Source organism: Anser brachyrhynchus (assembly GCF_964034855.1).
Source record: "Anser brachyrhynchus genome assembly, chromosome: 4".
Taxonomy (NCBI): Eukaryota; Metazoa; Chordata; class Aves; order Anseriformes; family Anatidae; genus Anser; species Anser brachyrhynchus.
In genome coordinates this window covers 925,215-939,456 of record NC_137698.1, presented here as the reverse complement: position 1 = coordinate 939,456, position 14,242 = coordinate 925,215, and the positions used below count along the sequence as shown (strand labels likewise).

The window sequence follows — 14,242 nt, the reverse complement described above, 5'->3', positions numbered from 1 at the left end:
CTGGAAAAGAGCACAATACAGGGTTAGATTTCCTGTAAATCATACACTGAAGTTACTAAATGTGGAGTCTGTTACTGGAGTAGACATTTGACAAATGGACAAAATAAATATTGCTTAGTGAGAACTGCATGTGAATTTTGGATGAATAAAAAGGAATTTTATTTCCATCAGCAAATGGAACATGGTATACTGACATGCATAAGGAGAAAGGAAGAAGACTTAGTTTCTGGTTTGGACATAAGCTGCAAGATTCAACAGTATCAGTCAAGAATATAACATCCACTCTGTATGTCATAAATACACACATACACAAATTCTTTGGATTCTGACACTTAGATTTGGTTTCCCTTAAAGTAAGATTGATAGGATTACTCTTTTCCATAGGAGTCTATTATCTGTCCTTATTGGAAGCTCGCAGAAAAGAATGTTTTCATTTCTTAGACATTTATTTATTTAATGGTTTCATTTAGTTGTATTCTATTCTCTTTTATGGCACAGGTAACAAAACAGACTTTCATTTTCCATGAGATAGTAAAGTGCATTGTAAAGACATAAAGGGACAAATAATCCCTGAAGTTGACTCTATTGAAAACATATTTCATTTGTTCGGCTTTTTGGTTTGTTTTTGGTGATGGTGGTGGTAGCTTGTTTGTTTTTGTTTGTTTGTTTTTGTGTTTTTTTTTTAACACTGAAGCCTTTGGCCTGGATACTGTGAATTAATCCCATCTGCATCTAAGTCTATTGCATGCATTTTCCTTTATGTCATCCTTTGTACCCAGGTAATGTTCACAGAAATAAAGCAACTTTTTCCATTAGAGTGCACTGATACCAGTTTGTCTCCTCAGCTATTACCAGCTTGCTAACACCAGTAATTAATTTGTCTTTAAATGACTTCATTCTCACATGTCTTTTTACAAAAGAGATGCAAATAATACAAATTATTTTTACTCATAATTTTGAGATTGCGGTATAGCAATGTGAAACAAAAAAACACTTGGATTTGTGTATCCTTTCTCCAAAGAATTAGAAGTGTTTTGTACCATCTAGGTTTGTACTGTCCTGCCTGCAAGGCATGCCAATAGTGTATATTTTATGTATATTGGTATACCAATATACCAAATTTACAGAATGGGAGTGAAAGATTTGGAAGTGAACTGAAGGCTAAGTATCTTAAGATTCATGTTTTATAATTTGGGCAGAGATAACTAAGAAGAAAAAAATGTGCATGGTGGTTACACTGTACTGATGAAATCAACCTAAGTCCAGCTGGAAGAAGTGTTTTCCATCTTTGCTGTCAAAAGCTCTCTGGGGGAAAAGATGAAACCCATTGCTCAGCCCAGTGTAGCTGTCTGGTAAATACGTTGCTTCCTGTTGGACTTCCAAACTATAATATGTCTGAAACAATGAACACAGATGTTACCTATGTCTGTGTTGCAAGCAAAAGCCCTGCCTTTTTTTCTGCATGCCTACTCTCCATAGACTAAGAATGTGTTCTTGGAAGACATGATGTAATCCTTAAAATGTGCCTAAAATTTGTGTCCAAAGTCTACGTTAACATATATAGACTGCACATATGTATTCTTGTTACAGTTATTATACCAGTATCTGCCCACACTAAATCTGTCTTCCCCAACAGTAATCTTAATAATCACCTCATTGTATCATTAGCAGGTACCATCTTCTTCAGTATAAACTTCAGAGATGCATCCTCCTTGCAGCACCTCGTAGCCTTTACACTGCAAGATGCAGTCTTTCCAGGATCACTGTTGGCTCCTGCCTCTCTCCTTTTTCTTCTCTTTATTTACTTCATGCGTTGTGTCTGCAGCCAGTTCTTAATGACTTGCTCCTGTTAACTCCCTTCAGCTTCTCCATTTCCCCACTTGTTTGATGCCTTTTTTCCTGAAATGACAATTTACTGGAGCAAAAAAATAGCTCTTAAGAATAGCTCTTAAGCTCTTATTTTATTATATTTCTGCGTTGAAAGTGTACAAAATACTTGTTTCAGGTTCGATTCACATAAAGGTTTCTGGTGTCAGCTTCTGGAAGAAGGAAAAACCAAGTGTCTTGGAAAGAGCAAGGGTAGAAAATACCCTCCGATGGATTCTGAGGTAAACCATTACACTCATTGGCATTATACAGGGATTTAGCCTCCATAAATGAGACACCACAAAGGCAAAATTATAAGAAAAGAAAGAAGACAAAAGCCATTAATTATTTGACTACCTTTCCCTACAGATGAGGCCTTCAAGGTAGTTGTGGAGTGGACCTTTTTTTTAGTTCATTATATCAAATGTGAAGAATTTAAGTTGTTGTTTGTGTTTGGGTTTTTGGTGTGGTGTTTTGGTTTTGTTTTTTTTTGGTGGTGGTGGTGGGGTTATTTTGTTTTGTTTTGTTTAAGGAAAAAAAAATAAAAATTAATTTTGAAATTTGGCACCTGTTTGAAAAATAAACTTCAGTAAATTCAAAGTAGCTGTACTAGCTGCAGAGCAATTCTTAATTTACATGTCTGTCTGAGAGCAGACCAGATCCTTTGCTTTGACATCAGTGTTTGTTATGGACACCTCTTGTTTCTTGAAATTATCTGTTAAAGTTCAGCTGCTCATTGATGAGCTTAAACTTGTATGCAGTAGATATCATAAAAAAAAATAAATTGCATAGGAGAAAGTAAAGTTTTGACACAGGTAAGAGAAACTTTAAAACTAAGAATTCACAGCAATTACAGTACAGCATTTTATTAAATAAAAATATCTGCTTTTATATCCATCAGTGCAGGGCTTTTCTGTCAAGCTACTACAGAGATCACAATGTGGAACTGTCAAAACTCCTACACAAATTGGGACAACCTCTGCCATCGTGGCTGAGACAGGAACTACAGAAAGTAAGATAGCATTGAAAAAAGGCTTTTTGAAATCTCTTCCACACTTCAGTAATCCTACTTAAAGTCTCCAGTAGCTACCAGAAGATCTTGTAAAATATACCTCTGCAAAAAAGAGTAAAAGATAGAAATTATTTCCATATGCTGGCATGTGGATTGTGAAAATACATGTGTTTCTTAGACCTTGCGTGGGCCAGATCTTTCTCATTAACATTTCTGGGCCTGTGGACTTGTGGACTACTGTGCACATATGTGGAAGTTAATTGCAGCTGGTATAAGCTTCAGAGATACATGACCTGTCCAATTTCACAGTAAATATTTACATTTTTATATATCAGTTTAAAAGTATTGTGTCTCCGGTAGGTTTTGTAGTCCATTGTTAAACTGCTGACAGTTTTTCTTTGTATTTGATTATTGTGTCTTGCATAAAATAAGAAAATTCAATGTAGCATAAAATGCCAAGTGTACTTCTGCCATTGGAATCAGCTTGCTAATACCTGAAGTATATACTAATAAGGGTGAGAAGTACAGCCATCATACACGATTTAGATGTGCACAGCAACAAAACACATGGAGCAAAATCTGGAATCCACAGGCAGAAGCAGTGTAGCAAAAGAAAAAAAAATACATTTCGTATGATTATAGCCTGTAACAACAAATCCTTATAATGCGATAAGGGCCTTTGTCCATAATTACTGCCTAATTTTGCACTGACTGCAGTGGCAAAATACAGAATGTAGCCTGTCTGAACAGAAATTTAATTGGCTATGTAAAGCACGAATGATGCAGTAAAATCCTTCTGAGCAGTATTACACTTCAACAATTGTGAACCAAACTGAAGCAGTGCAATAACAGCCTTCACTCCTGGCTTCTATGAGCAGCCAAATCCGGATACAGCACGCTGGACGTACATTGCTGTGAATCAGGAATGTCGCCACTCAAATGATAAACTGGTAAAGAACAGAAACAGATCCATACTTAGATTGCCTTAATTTGCACCACTATTTTTCCTTAATTTATTTGCCTTCAATCTATGCTGTGTGTATTCCAAGAACCCTCAGCCTGATCAAAACTGTAGCATCGTGCAGTGACCTTCAGTTTATGTCAGCTGCAAAAATCTGTCTGTTTTCCAGATGAAAGTAATGGTTCTGTTTCCAGACATTTTAATCAAGTTTGGTATTAAATTTTAGAAATAAGCTTTACGAAAAACAAACAAACAAAAAAAAAAAAACTTGGTATAATCATGGTAGAAAATTGGGCTCTAATCATGAAAAAAACACAAATATCCAGCCTCACATTTTTGGTACATTTCAGTAACACATCTCATAATATATCAGTTTAAGCGTGAGATAAACTCAAATTAATAGTACTTAAAAGTTGAGAAAGAAGATTGTTGAAAATTTCAGCTGAGTATGGCCTTACTGTTTCTCCACTGAATTTTGGCTCTGAATGTTTCTAAAGACATGAAGGGGTAGTGAATACAAAAGATAGCTACAGTACTAAATGCAACGCTTTTTACAGTAGATCTGTACTATTATCATAATTTGTTTTGGGATGACTAGATAAAAACATGCATCAGATGGTGGAAAAACTTTCTACGTCTCAATGCTGTTTTACTACATTTATGTAATCTCATAATTTAACTTTCAAGGTAATAGAATGAAAAGCAGTCTGTTACTCCCTAAATAGAAAACAGATGTTGAGATCCTTACTGTACCTCTAGCTGGTAAACTTTATTATTTATTGATTTTGTGTATGTATTAGCTGGTTTTGATAGGCCTGTAAAGCAAAATTCTAGACCAATTTGCTGTATATAACAATATTCTTTACACAGCACATTTTTGCTAAGGGAATATGCATGATTAATGATGAGGACCTATTAGAGTAGACATTTTTAAGATGAACATCTTTATTATTTATTAGAGAGAATGAAAATTTACATTTCATTTTAGACATTCACTGTCATATGGATTTGGCCCAAAAGCTGACTTGTCTTAAAACACTCTTACTTGATAAAAGAAACACTCTGAATTCTGAATATCTGTAAATGCAAATTCTCTGCATGCTATGGACAGCTCATGTGCTCTGTAAGCATTTATATGGATTTGTTACAAGTAAATTGACTAACTGGAGAAAATACTTCGATTTTTCATCCTGGCATGACTGATTTTACCATTTATATAACCTGATGTAACATCACTCAAACATTTAAAATAGAAGAAAATGTATAATAGAAGAAAATTGGAAAAACTTTGAGCATTATAAAATGCCTGAGATCTTCACAAATTGAGTGCTTCCTACATGCTGGAGAAATGAGCTTCAGCCACTTTCATAGTTCAGTCTTTGTTTTCAGGAGCTCCATTTCTGTCTTTCTCTGGGAAACCAAGGCCCCAGCAGAACTGGGACAATAAGCCCCACATGCACAGCTGTGCCTTGGGTGGACTAGGCTTGGTTTGGCAGCCACACATAAAGGTTGTCCTCTGGCAAGAAGTGCCTTGTTGGCTCTCAAGCCCTGGTGGAGGAGCTGTTGTACCGTCCTAGTGACCTTCCTAAGGTTGAAACAAAATTAATGAGTTCCTGGGCAAATCTTCAATGGATTCCTCTGCTAACTTCACCTGGGTCAATACTGTGAACAAAGTAACTTGACCTTTTGGCCCTGGAACTGTGTATCCAAAAAGGGCATGATCCTGGACGTGTGTTAAGTCAGAGCTCCTACTGAGATGCAGCTGCTAAGCATTAGCATCTCCAGAAGTGCTGGAGGGGCAGCTGCTGGTAGACTAGGTGGGCTAGGCTCCGGCTCCAGAGCAGTAGAGAAGTAAAGGCAAACAGCTAGTGGTCTTTGCAGTTCTGAGTTTGTCATACTGGGTTATTACTGGTTTATACAAAGACAATGTGAAGTCATGCTATTTTCCTCCAGAACTATTCTATTTAAAGATGTTCTTACATTTAACAGGAAACTTTAAAAAGCAGAATGACTTTTAATGTGCAGTCAACTTGGTGAAGAATGAAGTCTGAGCAAAGCATGCAGACAAGCTACACGTGTTACTCCCCAGATAACAGGATGCATATGAGTACAGCTGAGTAAGCAAGTCATACAACATGAATTTACCTGGCAAACTTTGCCTCTCTGTTTACAACTTCCCTACAATCAGTGTTTGATTTTCAGAAATAAACTATCATTATTAAAACTTTTAAAAAACAGTGATTTATCACAACAAATTTATACTTGCTAGTCAAAGTCAGGTGTTTTACTGTGGTTGGTAACACAGCTATGGTTTTTGTTCCCGTGGTTGATAACTGCACAAGCAGTTCCTTTAACAAATGTTTGATTATGTGAGTTTCACATTTATTTTCATAAATACGATTCTGAAATTTGATTTCCTCAAATATCTGTGCCATTAAAAATCAATGTGTGAGTATGAGTAGAAAGTGACCATTAGGGGGTGTAAACACGGAGTCTGATATGAATTCACTTAACTATTTGAACAAACATTCCTGAAATACTGATATCTTCCCAGTTCTACTTGTGCAGAAAGAATTAGTTTCAGTGATTTGCAGACTATCTTGTACAGAATATCCTTTTTCATTGCTTAAAGATGTGAAACTTCCTCAGGAAGAAATTAGTTAGATATTTCAGTGTTTATAGATGTAATACTCTTGTCATTCACATTGAATGAAAATTGCTGGAAACATTTTTCTCAATTTTTTTAAATAAAAAATAGATATTATTCTGATAGTGGCATGATATCTGAAGTGCAACAATAAACTCTGATAAGAAAATGTACTGATGTGTGGAGGTGATTTTTATAAAAGTTGTCCTTTTCCAGGTTTGTTAGCAGCTTGATGCTGAGCTACAACACAACCCAGGAGCATGGGAGCAGCATGAAATGTTTTCACAAATGAAAAATATTGCTTACTCTCTCTGTGAGTGAATCTTACTGCTTTGTGCAGCTGCTCGTTTTACTGCTTTTGCTACTCTCTTACTTTTTTACTTCTTGTGCCAGAAGTTGCTAATGTGCTACAGAAACATTTCCAGAGCTTGGCTATTTTTAAGAGAACAAGCAGACTTTATTCAAATTATTTGCCTTGGGGATTCACTAGTTGTGCCAATGCATCAGCCTACACAGACAGGAAAGAACTTTTTTTTGGGAGAAATGTCTAAAAGATGGTACAAATGTCCAAAGGAAAATTTGCTGTTATCAATGAAATCAGAATAGAACAGAAAACTGCAGTATCTAGCTGGGCAAAAGCTGATTAATATCTTCATATAGGCGTAGAGAATACAAACCCTATGTTAACAAAATATTATTTTCGTTACAGAGAAATGATGTAGTATATACATTCAGAAGTCTAAGCTTCTTTTCTAATACCCATCTCTGTAATCTCTAAGAGTAACAAATGGAACAGTAAAGAAATAACAGAAAGGTACTAAGCAAACAGAAACGATCTTTGCTACAAATAGCACCTGGCTGACCTCTGGATACAATTTATCTGCTTTCATTTAATATTTCTTTTCAGTTCTTCCAACCCAAACCTCCCAGAGTTCTAAGGCAAAGGATGCCCTTTTTTGTCTCTGTGGACCACAAGGATGAAGAATGAAGAAAGCATAATAGTCAGCATCAAAGGACAAAGCACAGGAACAGGAAAGGAATTAACAGGTGAAACCAAGGGCCAAGGAAACCTGAACAGAGGAGGAATTTAGACAAATTAAGGGTGATTGATCTGAAAAGCATATTGTGAGTTTGATTATTCTCCAGTCTGCTTTCTGTCAAGTAACTTTTCTGTCTTTTTTAATAGTTATTTTCTTTCTTCAGTTCCCTTTTTCTGTTCTGATCCTCTCATTGTCTTGAGAAATTGAGACAGAAAAGGCTTATGTACTTTTAATTGCTCAGCTATATACATACCTAGGAGAGCTGTCAGTCTAGTACTACAAGGCCACTACCAGATCTCTTCCAAAAGGTAGGAGTCTTTCCTAACAGATGTGGCCTAGTTCAACCATGATGTAGGGGCTTCCCATAACCTTTGTTATTCAGATCAGGGAAACGGACTCTTACCCTTAAAGAAATCTATTAGTCTGTCTCCTCCATTGTCTCATCAAGAATGTCTCTGCTATTAAGTCTCCCGGTAAAGCTCCTTTATTCAGCTCAATTCTGAACCCAATTTACTCTGGTACAAAAATAAAAAAATTTAAAAAAAATAACAAAAATAATAAAAAAATAAAAAATGTGTGTAAATGTTTATACAAACACGACACATGTATTTCAGCTATCGACTGCTTTCTGGAAGGAAAATATCATGACCTAAAGGCAGGAGCCACTGCTGTCATGCACTTGACAGAGTGGAGATAAATTTCTGTACACAAACGGTGCAAGGTGAGAGCAGCCGAGGCTCATATGGCACCGGCAGGACTGTTGGACATGGTAGGGCTGCATTTTGTCTCCGTACTTTTGTACAGTCCTAGCAGTTATTCTGTGGTACTGCTGGACAACCACATACTCGATCCGCTGGTGTTTCCATACCCTGGCACACAGCTGAGGCCAAGCAACCCGGCAGCCCCAGCCCTGAACCAACTTCTATTCTCCTGCCGCACGGTTCCTGCCAGAACCGGCCTGCCATTATTTCTTATGTTACTGCCCAAGTGATTTCCAGACGGGAAGCGTTTTACACCCGCCATTCCCGAGCCCCTTCTTCCACGCCCGTTGCGAGCAGGCACCGCCTTCTTGTGGGCGCGTCTGCCCGCCGCTCCCCTCACGGGGTCGGGCAGAGGGACGGAGGGGCGGAGGGACGGCCTGGAGCCGCCCCCGCCCCCGCCCCCGCCGCCTCTTCCTTTGCCAGGAGTCGCGCGTTCGGCAGCCGACCGTTGGTGGGCGCGCGGGGCGGCGGTTGAGGCTCGCGCTGGCGCAGCCGTTGGGCCTCGCGCCCTCCGTGAGGGGAGCGGGCGCCAGGTGAGGGGCACCTGAGGGGAAAATGGCGGCGGGGCGGGGGGGGGGGGGGGGGGGGTGCGCTCCATGTCTCCATGGGGGCTGCCGCCCGTGGCTGTCCCCCTTCCTAGGCATGGCAGAGCAGCTCCTTGCTAATTGGCAAAGCTCCTACCAGCGCGTTGGTAGCAGTCGTTGACTGTAGCGAGGAACACGGCGAGCCCGGCGGAGGGGCGCGGCGCGGTGGGTTGGCGGTCCTTTGACTTGTTCGGTTTTCCCTGAAGCGGTCGGAACTCGGGCTTTAAACGAGTCTTTATACTTTTTTTTAAAGGTTTCTTTGTTAGCCCAGAGGCCGGAAGTGCAGAGACGCCATTGCAGCTTCTCTTCCCGCCGAAAAGCCACGTGGCTGGGTACGTGCCTTCATCAGTTCTTAGAAGGGAGGTTTTGAGCAGAAATAATACCCTCGTACCACTTTGCAGTTTAATCACTATACGAAACTAGCAGAGATTTGACTGATCAGCACTGAAATCAAGGTATGGGTTTGATTTTTATTTAATTTGATTTTGACTTATTCTGTTTTTTAAGCCATGCTTGACTCGTATGTGGATGCTCATCTTTTACTGACAGAAAAACATAACCAAGAGCAAAAGTGTGCATTTCTAAGAACTGGGCTTGGGTATAGATACATTAGGAGTACTAGGAATAGTGGGTTGTGATTAAAAACTGGTATTGTGGTAACTTTGCCTGCTAAATTAGAGTTATCGGAACCCACAGATTTCTAGGAGCTGTCTGTGCATGGAGCATATCTTTTCTGATCAGCGCATTGCTAATTTAGTGAAGTGAGTGCTTAGAGTGATCTGGAATTGCCGGAGCAGGGAGAGGTGTCTAGTTGATTTTAATAGTTTTGTTTCAGAGCAGATTACATCTCCTCCTAGGAAGGCGTTGTACTGTTCAGTAATGTTTTCTGTCTTGTGTGTTTTCAGTAGCAATATTAAATTGCCTCAAATTTGTTTTTACAGGGGAAAAACATTCTTGTGATGACAGAAGAAGATGGGGCTAAATTCAACATGTGTATTTTTGGAGTAGTTGTGACTAGAATTTCAAATTTTTACTTAGCTGAAGGGTGGATGTGTCTGAGCTTTCAGAATTAATGTTCTTTGCAAGCAGTAGTATTTCTGGTTGTCAAACAGAGCAGGCAAATTCTACTTTTAGGCTAGGTCTTAATTTCACTTCAGACATAAATGAGCTTTTCTAATTAAGTTGAAACCTACAGCCTTAGACATTCTGCAGTCTCTCTCTGCTCTTTACAAAGAGCACAGAGGACCTGAGATGTAGCTTAATGTGCTTGAAATTAGCCTTGACTCTTGCAGCTCTGTCTCAAACACTGTTTGCAGTGTTTCCTATTTAGCAATGTAGACCTGCCTGTCCATGTGGCAAACACATCTCTTTCTGATTGTCTGGTGCCCAAACAGACTGGAATGCATGGGCCACAAAACAAAACTTACGGAGGAACAGGAAATTGCTTAACAAAAACTACCAGCATAACAAGCAAGTGCGCAGGCACATTGGTCAGGTTAACTTAGGTTCACCTACCCTTATGGGGGTGCACAACCACTGAGGACGCCTGATGAAGGGCAGTACCACGTGTGGGCAGGAGGAAGATGGTAGTATAGCACGTGCTAACCACGTGATAGCAGAGATTTCCCCGCCTGGTAAGAGCGGTCTTGACCAATCGTAAATACACATGGTTACTGTGTGTGCTGTCTGGTCTAGCAAGATTATGCATGGTGATGAACTGGCTATGTGCCATTACCCTGGAAACCAGATGGGGAAAAACCACAAGGGAACACTATAAGAGACAGTACTTTTGCAAGACATTAGGGACCCTCCCCACCAAATCACTGAAGACAGCAGACCAATGGGATGCTACTGGATCCATGGTGGTGACCATCTCTTGCAATCTGTAAGATCCCTTTGCTTATATTTCCATACTTTCTCTATTCCTTCTTTCTTAACTCTTTTGATCCACATATAAAAGAAATCTGGTAGACAACATTTGACCTTGTTTGTGTCTTAATCTCACTGTGGGTGAATCACAAACTACCCTACGAGCAATCGGAACAGGACAGCTATTCTTTTTCTGTGCTGCTTTCCAAAATCTGTCTGCTCCTGCCTTAGGTCCATCTCTAAATTTTAAGCTATTACAGTCTCTCAGTTGTTCAGTGGCTATGCTGTCATGTGGCTGACCATACTGCAATATTCTTAAATCTGATGATGTGCGCCTTCAGTGCTGCTTTTCTGCTGCTAAATAAACTGCCTTAGAAAGGTCTCAAGGAGTATATGTGTAGTCCAAAAGACAAAGGTAAGTTTGGGAAGTCTAGAAAATGCACGTGAACATCCACAGTCTTCATTTCAATATATGCTATTGTGAAGCATTCAAATGTATTAATGAGTCAATAAAAAGACATTGAGTTACGCTGAAAGTGTCACTTCTTCCTTACAAGTGTACTGATAACAAAGACTAGACTTGCACATGAACTTGGGAATCACTGATGCGTGGCCAAACGTGCTTGCTCTGTGGATACACCTTTTGGTAGCTGGGCCTCATGTTTGCAGCTCTGTGTGGTTTCAGGCCAAAGTAGTGACTGACTGATACTGTCTGGGAGCCATTCCACAAGCCACATGGTCTTAATCAGACATTACTGCTGCAGGGGAGGAAGGGTGATTTTGAACATAACTGATTTCTCAGTTTTAGTTGTTGAGGGATGTTTTACTTAATGTGTTTTAAAGAATGGGGCAAGGTCAAGCTTTTACTTCTGAAATAAATAAGCAAATTTAGTTGTAGATAATAGCAGTTCTCTGCTGGTCAGAACTTCCTGTGGAATATCTTTGTTAGTAAGGAAATCCTTTGCAAATCATTCCAAACTGAAAAATTGAAGTGGATGGCTCTGAAAGAACTGGGAAACGATTTGGTGGGGGGGGGGGGGTAGACATCAAGCTAGAACTGAGATCAGGTAGGCACTGCAGTAAATCCAGTGTAGTTGATGACTGAGGGAGTAATAAAATCCTATTTGAAGTGGATGCGAGGGGAGTTGCAGATTTAAATTACAACATGGATTAGATCTCAGGAAATGACTGTTAGTGAAGCTTTGGAATAGCAAAGTCTGGTAGGGAGACCAGGGAGCTGTCATCATAGGAAATGTTTTTTAGTACTGCCACTGATGACAAAATAAAACAATGCATATTCTGTGCGGAGCTGTAAGTGTTACTACACCTGTTTAATTGGTGGTGTGTGATTACTTCCCTTTCAAGCAGCCCTGCATACAACCCTATCATATAACATTTCCTATGTAGGATTCCAAATCTGTGCCTGCCAAACCTGGTAGCTGACAATCATGAGCATGTACTGTGAACTTCCTCTTCTCTGAAAGTGGACTTCTGCAGTAACGAGTGCTTTCCTAAAAGAAGCTAGCCAAGCTGTTCTAAAAGGGCAGTTATTTGATTATCTTAAACAAGAAAATGCTAGGTTGCTGGTGGCCAAAAGAGGGCTGTGGCTATGCCTAGGACGAGGTGAGGGCAGCAAGGTGCTACAGCCCCAGGTGCAGCTGGGATGGCTGGTCTGTCAGGGACCCCTCATGCAAAGTGGTTTGCTCAGGTTTTGAGGTCTGTTTTCTGTGACTGGCTTTGATTCCATGGAAGAAGCCAGATGTAGGCAAACAAAATAGGAAGAAGCAGGAGTAGGGTTGGAGATCAGTTTCTCCAGGGATGTGGAAGGCATTAAACAGTATTAATAAAGAGTACAAAATGCAAGAAAATGACGTGGAGGTCTACAGAGAAGCATTTTCTTTCAAGTTTGCTGAAGTGCTGAGTTTAGGCCTTCTGGTGGCAGCCTTTAGCTATGGTATGCTCGTGGCTGTCTCTGTGTTATCCCAAAGCCCTTGAATGTTCATATCCACTCTTACCAGGCAATAGCTGCCTTTTTGATCAATGTTTCATCAGTTTCAGTGTATATATAATAAGTTGTTTTTTAATAAGTTGCCCTTTGAAATCAACTGTCCAATCTCTCTGGCTCCTGTAACTGAGGATCCTTTTGCATTAGTGCTTGTAAGTCGCAGGAGGGCCATGCAGCTCTCCTGTCAGTTCCCTGTGGGAGCCAAATCACAAGTCACTGGTATTTCCACCTGAGTCTCATCATCAGGGGGAAGTAGCTTTAAGATTCTTGGGAACATGTTGTGGCAGGCAGGCCACAGGCTGAAGTAACAAGTCTGATAGCTTCACCTGGCTTCCAGGTCAGATCTGTGAACATCTAGTTTGGAGCTCCTTTGCTGTATGTTCAGCATTTACACAGTGGGTTTCAATCAAGAGAGGATTTTTTTTTTTTTTCAGGGTTACGGTCAAATAGAAGAGTTTGAACTCTGATGTTTGTTGCAAGTATCTCTTGTGAGAGCTCTTAGAGAGATTATGTAGCCTTTCCAGTGATAGAAACTTTCCATAAGCATGCAGTCCCCTGCACAGAGGGTAGTTAAAATCTGTTTTCCTTCGTTACTCAAGTAATGACAGAGGTATTCTTACACTAAGCAGCTTTTTCCTTTCTCTGTGGTTTAGGATGGTTTGTTTTTCAGGATTTCTCTTAAAATTTAATTCCCAAACAACTGTTTTTCTATTTTTCCCATCCATTCATCTTGCATTTTAGCTCTTACCTTCATAGATGCTACTTACTTTTTGCACCCTGCTCCATCTGCAGTTACATCCAGCAGCTCATAGCTCTCCACCTTGTATCCAACCCAGTCTTTTTCCTTTGCACTTCTACAAAGGTAAATAGCAGTTTCTTTTTGAATTTGTTCATCCTTGCTTTGTTACATTTGCAGGAAATTGTGATCAGTTTCTGTTTTCTATGGAAAATAAATGGAATAGGAATTGCTGCATGTGAACAGGTGTATAGTTTGGATGAGGTAGGTCTGGTGTCTTAATACCTCAGCTAACTGCATGTGCTGTTACCCAGTACAAAAAAAAAAATCCATTTTTTTTGTTACCACTAGCTTACAGATTTCCTGCAGTTTCTTGTTCTCCTATCTGCTATATCAGCCTAATTGTTTTAGCCTTCTAACATGGTAAATGATGTTCTGTAATTGCAAATCTGAAATCGTAACAGCATTAATTTTTTTTTGACTATAAATATTGTAGCACTTGAAAGTATGAAAGTCCTGTTCTAACACACAAAAAGGATAGAGAGTACTTATTCAGGACTGACTTCTTGTTAAATATAAGCCATTATGGTGCTGTGGTTATTTTTTTTTCCAGAAATAAGACAGCTGAGGTTGTAGATATTCTGTATATGATGCCCAGAAATGGGATCTTGGTTTATCTGTGGTTTAGTGCTTACATGTACCATGCCCTATACTTTAGAGAGTTGTTGAGGCTCAGAATGTATTTTAAATGAGTTTGTGTG

The 14,242-nt window shown here is 39.6% G+C and overlaps 2 protein-coding genes across 17 annotated transcripts in view; one reads left to right on the top strand and one right to left on the bottom strand.

Moving 5' to 3' along the window:
• LOC308193935 (bifunctional heparan sulfate N-deacetylase/N-sulfotransferase 3) overlaps positions 1 to 14,242 on the top strand; it is a 389,183-nt gene that overhangs the window by 325,566 nt on the left and 49,375 nt on the right. For 6 of the 16 annotated variants that reach the window (XR_013950075.1, XR_013950081.1, XR_013950082.1 and 3 more), the window contains 5 exons: positions 2,006 to 2,108; positions 2,768 to 2,878; positions 5,829 to 5,956; positions 6,703 to 7,533; positions 9,125 to 9,260. Coding sequence is in view for 2 of the 16 variants with exons in the window: in XM_080589106.1 (XP_080445232.1) it covers positions 2,006 to 2,108; positions 2,768 to 2,878; positions 5,829 to 5,876 (262 nt within the window). In the remaining 14 variants the exon portion in view is untranslated. Of the gene's footprint in view, positions 1 to 2,005; positions 2,109 to 2,767; positions 6,660 to 6,702; positions 7,534 to 9,124; positions 9,327 to 9,812; positions 10,757 to 14,242 lie in introns of those variants that run through there. The other 10 variants (XR_013950078.1, XR_013950072.1, XR_013950074.1 and 7 more) reach the window with 10 other exon arrangements.
• PRSS12 (serine protease 12) overlaps positions 10,756 to 14,242 on the bottom strand; it is a 44,063-nt gene continuing 40,576 nt past the window's right edge. Inside the window, exon 15 of the mRNA XM_080589111.1 lies at positions 10,756 to 13,685. The gene's annotated coding sequence lies outside the window, so the exon portion shown is untranslated. The remainder of the gene's footprint in view (positions 13,686 to 14,242) is intronic.